The 16,406-nt window shown below is 52.2% G+C and overlaps 4 protein-coding genes, 3 non-coding genes and 1 pseudogene across 7 annotated transcripts; 7 read left to right on the top strand and 1 right to left on the bottom strand.

Annotated features, from left to right (window-relative positions):
* Window positions 1-247: 247 nt before the first annotated feature.
* EIF4A1 (eukaryotic translation initiation factor 4A1) lies at window positions 248-6,157 on the top strand. The gene is made up of 11 exons (XM_054575728.1): window positions 248-305; window positions 1,657-1,705; window positions 2,137-2,269; window positions 2,715-2,854; window positions 3,989-4,157; window positions 4,511-4,620; window positions 4,819-4,962; window positions 5,048-5,185; window positions 5,286-5,375; window positions 5,652-5,731; window positions 5,851-6,157. The coding sequence occupies exons 1-11, from the start codon at window positions 283-285 to the stop codon at window positions 5,993-5,995; spliced, it is 1,221 nt and encodes a 406-aa protein (XP_054431703.1). The 5' UTR covers window positions 248-282; the 3' UTR covers window positions 5,996-6,157.
* LOC129072400 (small nucleolar RNA SNORA48) lies at window positions 2,304-2,438 on the top strand. Its single transcript, XR_008529349.1, has one exon. It is a non-coding gene; the product is annotated as a small nucleolar RNA SNORA48 (small nucleolar RNA).
* Window positions 3,079-3,223, top strand: LOC129072401 (uncharacterized; annotated as a pseudogene).
* LOC129072403 (small nucleolar RNA SNORD10) lies at window positions 4,273-4,410 on the top strand. Its single transcript, XR_008529351.1, has one exon. It is a non-coding gene; the product is annotated as a small nucleolar RNA SNORD10 (small nucleolar RNA).
* On the top strand, window positions 5,422-5,566 carry LOC129072398 (small nucleolar RNA SNORA67). Its single transcript, XR_008529348.1, has one exon. It is a non-coding gene; the product is annotated as a small nucleolar RNA SNORA67 (small nucleolar RNA).
* An 824-nt stretch (window positions 6,158-6,981) lies between the features above and the next one.
* CD68 (CD68 molecule) lies at window positions 6,982-9,202 on the top strand. Its single transcript, XM_054575606.1, has 6 exons — window positions 6,982-7,155; window positions 7,241-7,803; window positions 7,955-8,074; window positions 8,207-8,279; window positions 8,392-8,562; window positions 8,850-9,202. Exons 1-6 carry the CDS (start codon window positions 7,107-7,109, stop codon window positions 8,981-8,983), a joined length of 1,110 nt encoding a protein of 369 aa, XP_054431581.1. The 5' UTR covers window positions 6,982-7,106; the 3' UTR covers window positions 8,984-9,202.
* Window positions 9,203-10,978: 1,776 nt separating this feature from the next.
* On the top strand, window positions 10,979-14,431 carry MPDU1 (mannose-P-dolichol utilization defect 1). The gene is made up of 7 exons (XM_054575605.1): window positions 10,979-11,130; window positions 12,236-12,301; window positions 12,473-12,605; window positions 12,947-13,032; window positions 13,160-13,278; window positions 13,419-13,529; window positions 13,668-14,431. The coding sequence occupies exons 1-7, from the start codon at window positions 11,028-11,030 to the stop codon at window positions 13,785-13,787; spliced, it is 738 nt and encodes a 245-aa protein (XP_054431580.1). The 5' UTR covers window positions 10,979-11,027; the 3' UTR covers window positions 13,788-14,431.
* Window positions 14,432-14,603: 172 nt separating this feature from the next.
* SOX15 (SRY-box transcription factor 15) lies at window positions 14,604-15,970 on the bottom strand. Its single transcript, XM_054575604.1, has 2 exons — window positions 15,438-15,970; window positions 14,604-14,769 (listed from the first exon to the last, which is right to left on the bottom strand). The coding sequence occupies exons 1-2, from the start codon at window positions 15,968-15,970 to the stop codon at window positions 14,604-14,606; spliced, it is 699 nt and encodes a 232-aa protein (XP_054431579.1).
* Window positions 15,971-16,406: the final 436 nt, after the last annotated feature.

The raw sequence follows: 16,406 nt of genomic DNA, 5'->3' as shown, positions 1-16,406 counted from the left end.
GCCGCCAGGCCTCGAGGCCTGACTCCAGTATGTCACTTCCGTACCGGTGAGAAGGGCGGGCCTTGTAGCCAATGAAACCATGGGGCGGGCTTCTAACTTGATAGGTGTTCAAGCTACCCAATGGTGGCTACGTGCCAGAGCGCCAACGAAATAACGTCACGCCGAGTTGCTGAGCGCCGGCAGGCGGGGCCCCGGCGGCCAAGCCAATGCGATGGCTGGGGCGGGGTTGGGCGCTCTATAAGTTGTCGATAGGCGGGCACTCCGCCCTAGTTTCTAAGGATCATGTCTGCGAGTCAGGATTCCCGGTAAGGAAGGCATTTATAAGAGGTTGGGACTACTTACCCTGCCGCTCCCTTCCTAGGGCCCCGCGGGGGGGAGCTGAGCCACACCCGGGTTGCGGGGAAACCAAGCCGGGAGGACCAGTCCTGGGGGAGGGACGAGGTAGATCCATAGTAGAGGGTGAAGACAACCCGGCTTTCGGGGCATAGAATACGAGGTTCGTTAGGAGGCCTCGACCACAGACGGTGCGCAAAGCCCCGACGCTGAGTGGTGAAACTAGGTCGCGACCTAGCATGGGAAAGAAAGGTGGAGGCGGCCGCAGAACCCAGAGCCAGACTGTCCGGTTACCTCACTGTCGGAGGGAGGTTTTGCGCGCGCTCGAATTCCGGAGGATTCTGGCGCTACCACTTGCCAAGGCGGGGAGGCCTGGGTTCTCAGTCTCAGTCGTTGCGTCGCGTTGAGGTATGGGTCGGGGAAGAAGAAACCGGCCGTTCAGTGTGCTGGTTTTCTTGACGGCCAGGACTGAGCCTAACCCCGAGGAGCAGCCGCGTGAGGCGCCAGGAGCCCACCCGGCGCCTGGCGGGCGGGTCCATTTTGCCGCACAAGCCGGGAAATTGGCAAACTGCGGATGGGCAGGTCCACTTTCCTTCGGGGGTGAGCGCCCTGAGGTATGGGCAGGGCGACGCCATTTCGCGACGGGGGCGGGCGGGATGTGGATTGTTCCATGGTGGGGGGAGACGCCGCCGGGTGGTCGAGGGAGCGAGCACATGGCGGCCTGATGTCCTCCCCTCCCCCAGTCCGCTTCGCCTTTAAGTGTTGTGCAATCTTCCCATTAGCTAGCTCGGCTGGGGCTCATTGTGCGCGAGGCCGCCACCGCCCGCGGCCTCCCACATCCGGGCACCACTGGAAGGGGGGAGATGGGCTGAGGGAGTGGGGGAGGGCGCGCGCGGAATGACGTGGGGGGGAAGGGGATGGCTTACTCCGTTCTGGGAGGTGAGGGGCGGGACTTCCGGAACGCTGGGGCTGGGATGGGAGGTGCATGCGCTTGGCCTCGAAGCGGCCAGGCCCGATACACGTGGGCCCAGCGGCAGGCACCACCCCCCGGGCCACTTAGCATGGCATCGTTTCTCCCAGTCTCCAGTTCTTTTCCTAGGAGGCATTACTCCATCATGTTGGGGTAGCATGACCTGAGCCGCTCCTTGGATGGGGCATAGGCTTTACTCAGCTGTAAAGTAACTACTGTGTCTTCTAGGAACTGGTGGGGGTTGGGTCAGGGAGTGAAGACCACATCATGCAAGGCAGGTTGCTGGTAGGAAGAGCCGGCTGTCGGGATTTGTAACGTGCCTCAGTCAGCATACTCATACTTTAAACCAACAGATCCAGAGACAATGGCCCCGATGGAATGGAGCCTGAAGGCGTCATCGAGGTGAGATTAGATTCTTAACCAACATTGCCTTTCCTTTCTGGTAAAGGCAATGCCATGAGCAGTGTCCCCTGGTTTCTTTATTAGTGGTTCAGTATCTTAAAACTAAAACCAGAACCTAGGATTCATCTTTAATGTACAGTCTAACTACCAAGTAGTTAAGTCTTTATCACAGGGACTCTTAACTTTTATAGTAATTCTTTTAAAATATTTGTATTTCTGAGAGGACGTGTGAAATCGAGTCTTGGCTTCCTCCTACAACTGCAGTTTACAAGTGGACTGGCCCTTGGAGAATTCCCAGGCCATGTACAACCAGTTGGTTTCCCTGGAGGGGGAGGGGTTGTTGTCTCTGAAGCTTTGGTGAAAGCACAAGGTGCTGTTGGCTCCAGTGTACAGCCCTACTTCTACTACTGTAATTTCTTTATATCCCACAGAGTAACTGGAATGAGATTGTTGACAGCTTCGATGATATGAACCTCTCAGAGTCCCTCCTCCGTGGCATCTATGCCTATGGTTTTGAGAAGCCCTCTGCCATCCAGCAGCGAGCTATTCTTCCTTGTATCAAGGGTAAGATCCTTGTGCCCCAAAACAAGTTTTGAACTGTCCCTGGTCTGGGTGGAATTGCACCTGGCTTGGTGGTGCTTGTCTTTTATCAGCCAGGAAAACTTAACTCCTTGTTTATCCCAGGTTAGCTTTTGGTCTGTGTCCATGCCTGGTTCGTGCCTTGGGCACATGGATTACTGGTTTAGTTTTAAAAAGAGGTAGTATTTTAACCAGCTCACAGTTGCTTTTTACAGCTGTATTTGTGGTCTCTTTCATGTAAATGAATTAATAACCAGATCTGTTCCCATTTATGGTACTACCTTGAGTGAGGTCTGTGAGGCACTTCATGCTTGGTACATAGCTCTAGTGGGTGTTTATTCATCTTGTTTTGCAAGGCCTCAATTGAATGTCCGTGATCCCAAAGTGTATGCCACTTACCATATCAACTTTTTCTTCTTAATTTGTTTAGGTTATGATGTGATCGCTCAAGCCCAATCTGGGACAGGAAAAACAGCCACTTTTGCCATATCAATTCTGCAACAGATTGAATTGGACCTAAAGGCCACCCAGGCCTTGGTCCTGGCACCCACTAGAGAATTGGCACAGCAGGTGTGTATAATTTACAGCCTTCCCTCCCCCAGGACTGAGTTGGAAATTAGCATGATCCAAAAGTCTGAGTATGCTCTTCAGCCACCACCACCTTGCAAGAACTGAGGTGTCTACCCCCCACACAACAGGCATTTCTACTCCAACTCATTTCCTGAGTCAAATGGGAAAGCTGCTGGGTGGAGCCTGGCTGGCTGAGCAAGCTGTGGTGGCTGTTTTATGGACAAACCCCTTGGCAATGGGCAAGGACACACCTGATGAGTGGTGTTGCTCTTATATCAGTCAGGGGCAAAGCAGTTGTACAGTCCTTAGTTCATCCTAGCTTGTTGCCTGTGTTGGTGGCCAGAGCTGGTTCATGCCTGGGGCACATAAAATTATAATTCCTGGATCTTGGAGGAGAAAAGATCAGATACATCAGTCTCATCAGTAGATTGTGACCTGGGGCTTTAGGGGGTGCAGTTTTTGTTTGTTTGTTTTTTTAATTCACTTTTAGAGTGGAAGAGGGGGAGAAACATTAACAATATGAGATACATAGATTGTGCCCCCAACTGGGGACCCCGCCCCACAACCCAGGCATGTGCCCTGACTAGGAATTAAACCTGCAACCATTAAGGTCACAGGCCAGCACTCAATCCACTGAGCCACACCAGCCAGGGCAAGGGGTGTAGTTTTAAAATGTTTTGTGGAGATGTTCTAATTATGCTGTGCTAGCTTCTAGACAACAGTAATGTAAGTAGTTCTAGTAGAACTCTTATTGTAGGGCCTTTATGTCTAGAATTTTTTTTTTTTTAAGAGCATGTCACCTAATTTTTGTGGTGGTCATGCAATAGGACGTGGATGTATGTCGTTACATATGTAAGGTTGGATGCTATGAGACCACATATAGGAGGGGTTTCAGGAAACTGGGTTTCTAGTATGGTAAGCCATATGGAAATTCAGAGGGTAGTTATGAATCATACATTGTCATTCCAATCCTGAGTCTTACATGCATTTAACCTATCTCTCTTACCTGGAGAATTAGTTTTAATGCTATTACATATCTGAGTTGTTGAAAAAAGTAACAAATGAGAAGCACTTAAAATGGGGCATGGCACAGTTGTAGCTAATACATGAACGCTTATCTTTTCCTGGGTTCAGATACAGAAGGTAGTCATGGCTTTAGGAGATTACATGGGTGCTTCCTGCCATGCCTGCATTGGAGGTACCAATGTGCGTGCTGAGGTGCAGAAGCTGCAGATGGAAGCTCCTCATATCATTGTGGGCACCCCAGGCCGTGTGTTTGATATGCTTAACCGCAGATACTTGTGTGAGTATCATAATTTTCTAGTTCTGAGTTACTTCCCTCTTCTGCATGTTTCCTCAGTCTTTCCACTTGGCCACAGTCTTGTTGCCAATGAGGCTTGTTTTCCCCTGAAAAAGTCGCTCTGTGATGAACCCCATGCGTGTCATCTGAGCCTGGCTTCCCTTTCTCAGCCCAGGTAGTGTTCTACTTCCCGGGGCTGTTAGCTGGCCTGGCAGGGGGGACCCTGGCAAAGGATCAAAACTAGAATTCTGAGAGCAGACCACCTATTCTTCCTGGTTCTTTATTGGGAATGTTAAGCATATTTCACATTTCCCTGATTACCACTTACTGATACTTTTTTTTTTTTTCTCCTGTAGCTCCCAAATACATCAAGATGTTTGTACTGGATGAAGCTGACGAAATGTTAAGTCGTGGATTCAAGGACCAGATCTATGACATATTCCAAAAGCTCAATAGCAACACCCAGGTGAGAGAGACTTGCCCCCATACCTGATCCTTTATAGAATGTAGTTGGTATTTAGAGCAGTATCAGGTGCCAGAGGAACCATAAAGAATACTAATCTCTCAAGCCTTTTTACCCATTAGCTTCTGTTCTAGGTGGTACCTAGGGAAGGAGGCATGGATTATCTCCTATCTTGAGGCTGCTTTTTTTTTTCCCCATTAGGTGGTTTTGCTGTCGGCTACAATGCCCTCCGATGTGCTTGAGGTGACCAAGAAGTTCATGAGGGACCCTATTCGGATTCTTGTCAAGAAGGAAGAGTTGACTCTGGAGGGTATCCGCCAGTTCTACATCAATGTGGAACGAGAGGTGGGGCCTAGTGCAGGAGGCGGATCTGGTAGTAAGTTGTTGGGTATAGCCCCTGACTGATTTTTCTCCCCCAACTCACTCCCAGGAGTGGAAGCTGGACACACTGTGTGACCTGTATGAAACCCTCACCATCACCCAGGCAGTCATCTTCATCAACACTCGAAGAAAGGTTGATTGGCTCACTGAGAAGATGCACGCCCGGGACTTCACCGTCTCTGCCATGGTGAATCCCCCACCTCTTTTACCATCAATGTATCTTAGACAGTGGCCCTCTTCAAGCCAGTTCTCAGAACCAATGTGCCTGTTACACTCTTCTCTTCTAGCATGGAGATATGGACCAAAAGGAACGAGATGTAATCATGAGGGAGTTTCGCTCTGGCTCTAGCAGAGTATTGATTACCACTGACCTTCTGGTGAGTAGAGGGCAATTTAGAGGAAACTAGGAAGGAAGAAGGGAAAAACCAAGGTGATTCCCTCTCCAAGGGGCCTAATTGTGCCCCTCTTCAGGAAAGTAGCAACTTGGAATAAAATCTGGCATGCCTTAGCTTCTGAGGGCACAAGGTCATGTGTCATTTCCTTTGCCTGCCTTTGGCTGCCTACATGTGCACTTATGTCCCAGATTCCTTCTGGATAGATAGTGCCCTCTTCTCACTCACTGATGCTGAAGTCGTCATCTTTTGTTACCATAGGCCAGAGGCATTGATGTGCAGCAGGTTTCTTTAGTCATCAACTATGATCTTCCCACCAACAGGGAAAACTATATCCACAGGTGAGTATTTCCCCAGCCCCCTCATGCCCAGTCCTCCCTGGCCTGAAGTTTATGGTTTTCTGTTTGCCATATCCTCATGTACCCTAACGTGTCGTGTCCCCTGTGTCCTTGTTTTCCAGAATCGGTCGGGGTGGACGTTTTGGCCGTAAGGGTGTGGCTATTAATATGGTGACAGAAGAAGACAAGAGGACTCTTCGAGACATTGAAACCTTCTACAACACTTCCATTGAGGAGATGCCCCTCAATGTTGCTGACCTCATCTGAGAGGGGCTGGCCTGCCACCTCACCCCAGCCAGGGTTCAGTCCTTGTGGGGCTGAGGAGGAGCCGGAGGGGGGAGGGAAGGGAGCCAAGGGATGGACATCTTGTCATTTTTTTTTTCTTTTTTTTCCTTTGAATAAATGTCACTTTTTGAGGCAAAGAAGGAACCGTGAACATTTTAGATACCCTTTTCTTTGGGGTAGGCTCTTGCCCCAGGCGCCGTCTCTTCCCCCAAAAAACACTAATCCACTTCCCTAACCTAGTCAACCTCCAAACCCGAGGCTCTACCCGTTCCAGCCAGGTTCCTCTGAAAATGATTCCAGGAGGCTGTGATGTCACTCAACCTCATTTACTGGACCAAATCTGGAGGGGGAACCCGAGTTAGGTGGTCCAGGGGATTGTCCCCAAGTTGGGGGGACCAGGGGAGAAAAAAATAGCCATTTTTACATTGTTTTGTATAGTATTTATTGATTCAGGAAACAAACACAAAATTCTGAATAAAATAACTTGGAAACTGCTTGGGCTTCTTATTTCTTCCCTTTCCCTCCTGCTATGGGGTATATGTTCCCTGTTCCCCCTTCCCCGCCAGCTAACATTAACCTTTTGTTACACAAAGCTGAAGTGTGACCCTTATGTAAGGGGTTGGGCAATCACTCTCACAAGCGCCTCGTGTGTCTCAGTCAAGAGGAAGTGATAGATTGGGGTGGGGGGGGGAAATGGGAGCATAACTTGATTGTACATCCTACTGAGTTTTCTGGAAAGCATTTTCTCTGCAAATGAGATTGTGTAAACGATTTGGTAATCAACTGGTTGTGTAATGATTTGCCACAACTGTTAGGTTCTGCTGAGGTAGACAAATGGGTTCCCAAATATCTACTCCAGACAACGCCCACTTGGCAAAGCCAGGGCCAATCATCTGACAAATGTAATGACTAAGGGAGTGATGGCTGGGGCTGAGGTGCTTGAGTCAAGTTGGGGGGGGGGGGTGCAGAGTAGGGTTTTCTCAAATACAGGAAGTCAGACTGATTTCTCCCTTTTCTCAAAAGAAGGACGGTCATAGGGTAGTTTGGGAGAGCAGCTGGTACAACCTAGAAGTCCGGGTGAGGCTGTTCAGCCATGAAGCTTGCTGTGCTTTTCTTGGGGGCCTTCCTGGGGCTGCTAGCAGGTAAGGCAAAGGGCCCTAAGGGGAGCGAGCCCTTAGGCAGGAGCCTGCCCCCGGGTTGGTAACCTGTCTTTTCCTTTGCTGAAAGCCCAAGGAACAGGAAATGACTGTCCTCATAGGAAATCTGCCACACTGCTGCCGTCCTTCACGGTGACACCCACAGCTACAGAAAGCACAAGCAGCCCTGGAACGACCAGCCACACAACTACCAAGAGCCACAGAACCACTACTAGAGGCACCAGCCATGGACCCACAACAGCCACTCACAATCCTGTCACCACGACAAGCCATGGAAATGCCACAGGCACCAGCCATGGACCCACAACAGCCACTCACAATCCTGTCACCACGACAAGCCATGGAAATGCCACAGGCACCAGCCATGGACCCACAACAGCCACTCACAATCCTGTCACCACGACAAGCCATGGAAATGCCACAGCCCATCCAACAAGCAACAGCACTGCCACTAGCCCAGGACCCTCCAGCAGCGCTCCCCACCCAGGACCACCTCCACCTTCTCCAAGTCCTAGCCCAGGCTCCAAGGCAGCTGTAGGAGACTACAGTTGGACTAACGGTTCCCAGCCCTGTGCCCGTCTCCAAGCCCAGATTCAGATTCGAGTTCTGTACCCAACCCAAGATGGAAAAGAGGTAAAGCTAAAAGAGTGGAGGACATGAGGGAAAGGGGTGAGACCGTTTACTATGGTGCAGAAGGGAAGAAGGAAGAGTAGAGAAGGGGACAAGGGACCTTAGATGGCATGGTTGTGTAGCCTTGTGACTCTCTCGTCTTTAACTTCCACAGGCTTGGGGCATCTCTGTACTGAACCCCAACAAAACCAAGGCCCAGGGGGGCTGTGAGGGTGCCCATCCCCACTTGCTTCTCTCATTCCCGTATGGACAGCTCAGCTTTGGATTCCAGCAGGTACCTCACCCTCATCCCTCTCTCACCCTCCAAGTACCCTACCCTTATCAATCCCTTGCTGTAGTCCTTACTCTGTGGACATGGATACCACTCTCCCCTGCTACCCTGAGCCTTCCCTGGTCCCCTCTGCAGGAGCCACTGCAGAGCACTGTTTACCTGAACTATATGGATGTGGAGTACAATGTGTCCTTCCCGCAGGCAACAAGTGAGTAACCTTCCCTTTTTCATAACTTGCACTAGATGTCTGGACTCCTTAAATGACCTACACTGGGGGGCAGGAATGTGGATATAGAGCTGACCCTTCTTCACTGTTTCAGAGTGGACGTTCTCAGTTCAGAATTCATCCCTTCAAGAACTCCAAGCCCCATTGGGCCAGAGCTTCAGTTGCAGAAACGCAAGCATCATTCTTTCACCAGTTTTCCATCTTGACCTGCTCTTCCTGAAGCTACAAGCTGCTCGCCTACCCCCTAATGGGGACTTTGGGCCAAGTAAGACCGACTCCTTCCTTCCCAGAACTCTCCCACTGCATTGAATCCCCTACTCCAGGCCTACAATCTCCCTTGTTACACCCCCAAATTTCCTCCCTCCCTCATACAGCTTTAGGGCCATTGTCCTCCTCTCCAAGACTGTCCGTTCTCCCCTTTCAATTACTGCTCTGTCTTCTACGTGAGATCCTCACCAATCTCCTACTTCCTAACATCCCCCACATCCCTTCCTTCAACCTTTGTCTCAGCCACCACCGTTGTGATGCCTACTTGCCCTATTTTTCTGCCAGGTTTCTCTTGTCCTAGTGACCAGTCCATCTCACTGCCTCTTATCATCGGCCTGATCGCCCTCGGCCTCCTTGCCCTGGTGCTTGTTATCTTCTGCATCTTCCGGAGACGCCCACCCACCTACCAGCCCCTCTGAGCATTTGTCGCAACACCCAGGGCACCAGGGGATGCCGTCATCTCTCACCACTCAACTGACTCAGTGACAAAGTTATCTTCTTCACTCTCTGACTTGAGGAACAAAAGTAGAGATAATGCAATTGGGATAACTGAGGGGAGATGTTTATTAAATGTGAAATTCCTCTTCCCCCATTCCTAGTGAGAGAATAATAAAAGCTACTCAAACTTTGTCTTTGGTTTTCCTTGTTCTTCCTGCCAGCATTAAAAGCTGTGAACTTCTTGTAACAGTGCTTTCTGTGCCTTACATGGCTGAGCCTCAGGGAGCTGGTGAGGAAGGATGAAAAAAATATCAATGTGTGACCAAATATCCTCATGGGTTCATCCCCTGAAGCCTGGCAGAGCTGGTGCTGAATCTGCTTTGCCTTCCTTCCTCACCTCATTCTGGGGCCCCTGGCTGCTCCAGTCCCCCCCCTCTTCCAATGCATCCTGGTGACCTTCTTCCTGACCCTTATACTAAATGACAGGTGAAGCAGGTAGTAATAACAGTGAGTGTAGATCAGAAGGTCACACCTGTGTCATTGTTCCAAAGGCTGTGCTAGCAGCTACTTAGCAACAAGAATGCCTGCCCTCCCCACCACATCTAGGACTGGTTGAACAGCCTGACTAAACCCTTGCTGCAGCCGTGATGCTATCTCACCTGCAAAGGGTTTCATCAACAATGGGAAGGGGGGGGGCAGGGTACAACAACCTCCCCATGAACTTTGCCTCTGTGCACCTGGGAAACAACACACCTCCAGCCTGGACCACCCAGGGAGCCAACCCTGATGTCCCCAGTGGTAGTGTACTTAGTGGTGGTGGCACCCCCAGGGCAGCCTGTGTCCAGATTCTACTAAAGGGCCTGCTAGACAGCCACAGCATGTGCCACCACTGAGTGCCACTCACACCCTTAACAGTAAGCCGTGGTGCAATTGCTGGGGGCAGAATGGGACCCTCCCAGTTACAGCTATAGAAAGCAGCCACTGGGACCGACGGGCCCATCCCATTGTGGGCAGTCCCACCACAGCCTGCCTCACAGACGATCCCTACAACCTTGCAGACTGTGACATGAGAGTCATCAAAGGGCTGCAAGACAGCACAGTGCTTGCAGCAGAAAGCGGACTGCCAGAGCATGGAGGACCAGTTCCACCTCCACCAGTATGGCTAAGAGCTGGTGTCCCACCTTCGGGTGGGAGGACACGGAGGACATCACTCTCACTGGGTAGTCCAAGGTGACCTTTTCCCAGCGGAGATGCTGGGCCCACTTTGCCTTGCTTGAGCTCTTGCTCAGCACGTCCTCACAGAAGGCAGAGGAGTGGTCCGTGGGAAGAAACCCGAGGGCCTGTGGTTCATGGAGCCGGCCACGGTTGGGCCAGCAGGGGCTTGGGGGCTGCCTTCCCCCAAAACTGGTCTTGCCTTCCCCACCTCGTCCTTTTCTGCTTCACTGTTCCGGCTCAGCAGTTGCTAGAGCTCCCATTCACCAAAACCTGGGTGACCCACAGGACAAACAGGCCCTCACCGCAGCCCGGTGCCCACGGACGGCTGCCTGGTGCAGACTGTCCTGCTCCCGCCAGCGCCATTCCTTCTGGAGACGCCAAGAGAACAAGAGTTAGCTTCATCGCCCCCACTCAACTCCATTTTGGAGACTCACGCTCCTTCTCTCAATTTTGAACAATGTAAAGTCAGCTGGGAGAAGACAAGATGGCGCCGAACAAGAGAAGCGGAGAAAACCAGGAAGATAAATCTTGCTTCCACACTGGAAGCGTAAACAAAGGCGCAAAACAAGGGAGTGCGTGGGAGTACAGCTTTGGCACGCTTTACATTCATACGGAAGGGAGGGTGGGTCCAAAACGTGGTCCCTGGACGAGACTTATTTTTCGCTACTAAAGGTGCGGTGGCAGAGGAAACGGGAACAAGGTGCGGTGCAGCTTTGCCGCGGAAAGACAAGAGGCGGAGTTCCCGGAGTGCGCACGCGCATTCAAAGTCGACGACGGTCTGAAGAAACTGGCGGAAGCTATCTTTGCAATATGGCGACCGAAGCTGAGGGGCGGCTGAAGCGGGTGCTGGTGCCGATTCTTTTACCTGAAAAATGCTACGACCAATTTTTCGTCCAGTGGGATTTGCTTCACGGTGAGTTTTATTCGGCATCCTGTCAAAGTTCTGCTGGACCGCCCTCGGACCATAAGTGGGGCGTGGCTGCGGACTGAGTGACAACGGTGACTGCTGCACAGTGTGCTGGGCGGAAATTACCTCTGAGAGGGGCGGAACTGTCTCGGGCTCCGTAGAGGGAGAACGCCATTTTTGGGCTGGGAGGGGTCGCCGGGTGGAAGAAATTCTCTGTGAAGTTTATGCTTTAGCGACAACGAAAGACCAAAAGACTGAAATTTTATAAAACAAAGTTAAAATATAATCAGGTAGTTACAGGAGCAATGTCAAACTTGATTACAAGCCTCTTACCAGTTCAGGCCTTCAGCGGCACCCCCAAAGGCTCCTGCAATCCTGATGGCTTTCCTTTTAGCCTCCACTTTCGTTCATGGTGTAATTTTGGAATAACTTGGCTTCCTTCCACTTTCTACGAAGCTACTCTACAGCAAAGCCCACCTCAGACATCAGATCCTTTCGGAAGCTTTCCCAATCTGCCCTCAGTTCATGACCCCACTGTGCTCCTGAACACTTCGTTTTAGTCACATTCGTGACCCGTGAGACTCTAACTCCCCTGGGCCAAGCTACCGGGAAGACTTACAGGCTAGAGAAAATGTGGGAGGGGAGGGTCAGAGACAACGGGTTCAGGAATGAATGGTAAAAAGGAGACCTGCCCTTGGAAAGAGAAGACATGTAAAGTGGATCACCTAGTTGCTCAGTGGAGGCTAATGAAAGGATCAGAACATTCTTGGGCATTGGTAGCTTTATACAGGGAAGCCATGGAGAGCCTTGAAAGAGAGACCAAGGAGCTTAGATGTCACCTTCAGAGAGCGGAAAATTGGGTTGGAGGGAAGGAATGGTAAAAGCTGTTTTGGAAAGTCACCTTGTCTGAATGTGATAAGATTTGGAGCAACAAGAGTTGCCTTTTTCATCCGCCTCCAGACAACCCAAGGCTTCCTTGCGTGGCTGTGTCAAAGTCAAGGAGCAACCGCAGCCCACAGGACTGCTTTAAGCCTGTAGGCTTATCCTACCTCGTGAAAACCCTAGCTTGGGTTCCAGAGGTCTCTCTGCTTATCCCTTTTTCTTTTCTCAGTCCCCTGCCTGAAGATTCTCCTCAGCAAAGGCCTGGGGCTGGGCATTGTAGCTGGGTCACTTCTGGGTATGTATTTTTTCTTCCTTTCCTCTTGGGATGGGGGTGGAGTGCTAAAATGCCATAAACGGAATGGGCCCCTTAACCAGAAGCGGGGTTAATGTGCTTCCCCACAGCTGTTGTGTTGTGCTCTCAAGGGATACCAGCTCCTCAACCATGCCCTTCTTGTCCCTTTATCAGTAAAACTGCCCCAGGTGTTTAAAATCCTTGGCGCCAAGAGTGCTGAAGGGCTGAGCTTTCAGTCAGTAATGCTGGAACTAGTGGCATTAACTGGGACCATGGTCTACAGCATCGTCAACAACTTCCCCTTCAGGTGAGGGGTTCGCCTTCTATCCCCAAGAGCAAATGCCCACAGCTCCAGTGGGGCTAGGTTGAGGGAGATAAAAGGGCAGGAAAAGTGTAAGCCCTTTTGGAAATCTCGTCATAGTCTGTGGAGGTGGTGACAGGAGGTGGGCACCCCAGGAATGCCCAGGATCTGGAGTGAGTCAATCAAAGAATGGGGGATGGGTGGTGGGAGGCAGGAGGTAGGAACCTGTGGGGTTGTGGAGGACCGAGAGTAATCAGAGAATTATGTCCCCAAATGGATGGGCTATGGAGGCTTTTCCTGCCTCTTTCCAGGCCTGCCTCTCTTCTTCCCATCTCTTGACTCTGCAGCTCTTGGGGTGAAGCCCTATTCCTGATGCTCCAGACAGTCACCATCTGCTTCCTGATTCTGCACTACAGAGGACAAACTGTGAAAGGTGCTGGGGGTTTACCCAAGAGCGGGTCGGTGGCTCTTGAGAGCTGTGCTGGCTGGGGACTCAGGCCTGGGGAAGCCGGAGAACTCCAGAGGTTGATAAGGACTCTTTGTCTCTATGGCCCCCCAAGGTGTGGTTTTCCTAGCGGGTTATGTCCTGGTCCTGCTGCTCCTGCTTTCACCACTGACACCCATGGCCGTAATCACCCTGCTCCAGGCCTCCAATGTGCCTTCTGTGGTGGTGGGGAAGGTGGGTACTGGGAGCAAAGGAAAAATGTCAGGGGTGGGGACTGGGTGGGAAAGGTAAACTGCGAGGAATGGGGGGAATCTGTGATGGCAACATGGGAAAAATTCAGATGATAGAACAAAGGGTCTCAACTCCTGTTTTAGCTGCTCCAGGCGGCCACCAACTACCGCAACGGGCACACAGGTCAGCTCTCAGCCATCACAGTCTTTCTGCTCTTTGGGGGCTCCTTGGCCCGAATCTTCACCTCCATTCAGGTGAGTTCACTTTCTTCCCTCTAGGGGGCACTAAAACCTCATCTTACCTCTCCCACCTGAATACAAAGCTGACTGGTCTCTGGAACCTTTTTGGGGGGTTTACTGAAGAGTGACCCTAGTCTTATTTCTCACACCCAGGAAACTGGAGATCCCCTCCTGGCTGGAACCTTTGTGGTCTCTTCCTTCTGTAACGGCCTCATCGCTGCCCAGCTTCTCTTCTACTGGAATGCAAAGGCTCCCCACAAGAAAAAGGAATAGTAGGGCTGAGCTGGCTACTGGAGTCCATTCCATGTTTTTATCCATCCACCTAACCTCAGGGTCCTTCTGAGCCATTCCGCTGGTGACTTATTCGCTACTCCTCTGCAGATGCAACTTATTGAGCCAGGGTTTGTGTTTAGTGGAAAGGTATAGTTGACAGACCAGATCCTTAGAAAGGAATGAGGATAGAGATTTTAAGGCTGACACTTGATATTTATTGTGTGCTGCCCTGTGTATGTCACTATTAACTCCTTTAATCATTTGGCTGAGACTCTTCCTTTAGCAATTTCCAGCTACTTACCTATTCTGGGCAAAAGCCTTGCCCTGCCCTCCCATCTCCTCACTTCCTCTTTGGACTTAAGAGGACAGAACCTGGACAGAGGAAGGGACTGGGAGCTTATGGCTGCCTCCCTTCCCTCGGCCTTGCTGGCACTGTCTCCTGGACCCCAGTGCTGGGTGGGGGGCGGAGGAAGGGGGATGGAGAATGACTCAGTCAGGGCCCCAGGGTGGGGTGAGGAGGTTCCTGCTCTGGCAGGTCCAGGCGGAAGGGAGTGGAGACTGTGCTGGTTCCTGCTGCGGTGAGGGGGAACAGAGATGGGGCAATAAAGACCCAGAGCCATGGCTTAATTGTACAAAACCGTGTTCGTCCTACCAAAAACTATAAAAAAAAGTGTTGCTCCTCTTGGCTTTTGTTGGGACCACAGGCCTCCTCTGAACGATGTTCCAACAGTGAAAAAGGAGGGCTTGCAGTTTGGGAGTAGGGTGTGGTTCTGGCTGAAAAAGGAGGATGGAGCCCTTCTTGGGAGGTCCAGATTGTTAGAGGTGGGCTAGGGGCATGGGGGGCCCAGAGAGGGGAGGGTTATACGGAGTGGGAGAGTCTGAGGATAGGTAGGGGTTAGAGGAGGGGAGCAGCTCCCCCTGGAGCCTAGGGGTACTCTGGTGGAGGGAGCACGTGGAGGCCTCTGGTTTACAGTGGGAAGAGCTGCAAAAAGAGAAACACCAGGGTTAAAGGGCACTTCCCAAAGTTGGAGGTGCCAGGCAGGGTCCCCACTGTGCATGAGGGCAGGGCTGACCAGTTCTGGGCAGACAAGTAGAACCTACCCATCCCTGGCTATTTGGGCCCCACTTGGTACTGCAGGTATAGAACCAGGCTCAGTGCTGGCTGAGAGAGCAGGGCAGCCTTGTTGGGACAGGCTCAGCAGGGAGCTTGCGTGCTGTGTGCCCGTTTTCCTCTTCTGGGGCAGCAGGCCAGGAAGGGGCAGAGTTGGGCTTACCCTCTCCTTGCCCTGGGGACTTAGAGGAAGCCTGGTCACACCAGGGCCAGAAAGTGGGGGAAACAGGAAACCAGGTAGGTAACTAGAACATGGTCAACAACCACAGGGCTGTGGTCTGGCCCTACAGGGCCACCCCGGTCCGCCTGAGATGAGAAAGCCCTCTAGGAAAACCCTGGGCCACCAGGACCCTCCCAAGGATGTTGGGAGCAGGGGCCGGGGACGGTGCTGCCCAAACCTTAAGGGCAGGCCCCAAATGCCCCAGGAAGTGACCTCTACTTTGGTGGGTTCAGAGTCTCTGACAGCCAGGTCCTCTGGTATCCACCCCACCCAGACTCCAGGTGCATCTCCTTTCTGACCCCGATCCCCAACCACTCACCTGTAACCTCCAGGTAGGTAGGATGTTGAGTAGTTAGGGGGCTGGTACCCAAAGCCTCTGCTGCCCTGGGTGGTTGTGTACCCAGGCCCCCAGAACGGCCCATTGCCAGCCACACCGCCGCTTCCCTGGCCAAAGTGGGGCAGCCCGGCGCTCGCACTCTTGGTCTTGCGCCGGGGCCGGTACTTGTAGTCTGGGTAGTCGCGCAGGTGCCGGGCCCGCAGCCGCTTGGCCTCCTCCACGAAGGGCCGCTTCTCATCCTCGCCCAGCAGCTTCCACTGCGCCCCCAGGCGCTTGGAGATCTCCGAGTTGTGCATCTTTGGGTTTTGCTGCGCCATCTGGCGGCGCTGAGCGGAGCTCCACACCATGAACGCGTTCATGGGTCGCTTCACCTTCTCCAAGGGAAGCCCCCCGGAGGCCGCGGGGCTCCCAGCATCCTCCTGCTCCTGGGAGCCGGAGGCCGAGGAAGCAGGGGCCGTGGGAGCGGGAGGTTCCAGGCTCCAGGCCTGATTTTGTGAGGGGCTGGGCAGCTCCATGGAGGGAATCCTTAAGAGGGCGCCTACACGCCCTCTCCTCCAAAGCAAAACGTTGATCCTCAAGCCCAGTACCCTTAAGATGAAAGCGTCTTCCTGGTCAGGAGTCGTTTCAGAGAAACTCGTGTCCTTAAAAAGTATTTATAGCCCCTAAGTTCAGAGTCCTTATTCTGGAGCCCCTGCTCCCTACCAGTTTGCCCACTTACGGGCAGTGGAATGCAAAATCTGCCGTCTGGTAACTGGTACAAGGCAGGTTGTTCTCTCCTTTCCTTGCTGCGGTGCAGTGCCAGACCCAGTCCCGCTTCTCCTACCTGTGGCGGCCGGTCTTCGGTGGAGGTGTAAACCTTCTGCTCAGCCTCCAGGGTATTTTAGCTACGGGGCAGTGCAGCCCAGGTACCACAGCACTCTCACTTGCCCGGGCGTCTGTGGCGGGTGAGCC

This window comes from Pteronotus mesoamericanus, unplaced genomic scaffold (genome assembly GCF_021234165.1).
Source record: "Pteronotus mesoamericanus isolate MK-2021 breed Mesoamerican mustached bat unplaced genomic scaffold, CSHL_Meso_final contig_317, whole genome shotgun sequence".
Lineage (NCBI taxonomy): Eukaryota > Metazoa > Chordata > Mammalia > Chiroptera > Mormoopidae > Pteronotus > Pteronotus mesoamericanus.
Note: the sequence above shows the minus strand (reverse complement) of the source record. Positions and strands in the feature narration are given on the sequence as shown.

What these genes read in the sequence shown, in the direction of transcription:
- SOX15 (XM_054575604.1), bottom strand. Translation starts at nt 15,970, where the DNA reads ATGGAGCTGCCCAGCCCCTCACAAAATCAGGCCTGGAGCCTGGAACCT. An exon ending in TACCTACCTGGAGGTTACAG is followed by an intron (nt 14,770 to 15,437) that starts GTGAGTGGTTGG and finishes CTCTTTTTGCAG; the next exon opens with CTCTTCCCACTGTAAACCAG.
- EIF4A1 (XM_054575728.1), top strand. Translation starts at nt 283, where the DNA reads ATGTCTGCGAGTCAGGATTCCCG. An exon ending in TGATTACCACTGACCTTCTG is followed by an intron (nt 5,376 to 5,651) that starts GTGAGTAGAGGG and finishes TTGTTACCATAG; the next exon opens with GCCAGAGGCATTGATGTGCA. An exon ending in AGGGAAAACTATATCCACAG is followed by an intron (nt 5,732 to 5,850) that starts GTGAGTATTTCC and finishes CTTGTTTTCCAG; the next exon opens with AATCGGTCGGGGTGGACGTT.
- CD68 (XM_054575606.1), top strand. Translation starts at nt 7,107, where the DNA reads ATGAAGCTTGCTGTGCTTTTCTTGGGGGCCTTCCTGGGGCTGCTAGCA. An exon ending in CAACCCAAGATGGAAAAGAG is followed by an intron (nt 7,804 to 7,954) that starts GTAAAGCTAAAA and finishes TAACTTCCACAG; the next exon opens with GCTTGGGGCATCTCTGTACT. An exon ending in TAATGGGGACTTTGGGCCAA is followed by an intron (nt 8,563 to 8,849) that starts GTAAGACCGACT and finishes TTTTTCTGCCAG; the next exon opens with GTTTCTCTTGTCCTAGTGAC.
- MPDU1 (XM_054575605.1), top strand. Translation starts at nt 11,028, where the DNA reads ATGGCGACCGAAGCTGAGGGGCGGCTGAAGCGGGTGCTGGTGCCGATT. An exon ending in GTCAACAACTTCCCCTTCAG is followed by an intron (nt 12,606 to 12,946) that starts GTGAGGGGTTCG and finishes TTGACTCTGCAG; the next exon opens with CTCTTGGGGTGAAGCCCTAT. An exon ending in CAGAGGACAAACTGTGAAAG is followed by an intron (nt 13,033 to 13,159) that starts GTGCTGGGGGTT and finishes TGGCCCCCCAAG; the next exon opens with GTGTGGTTTTCCTAGCGGGT.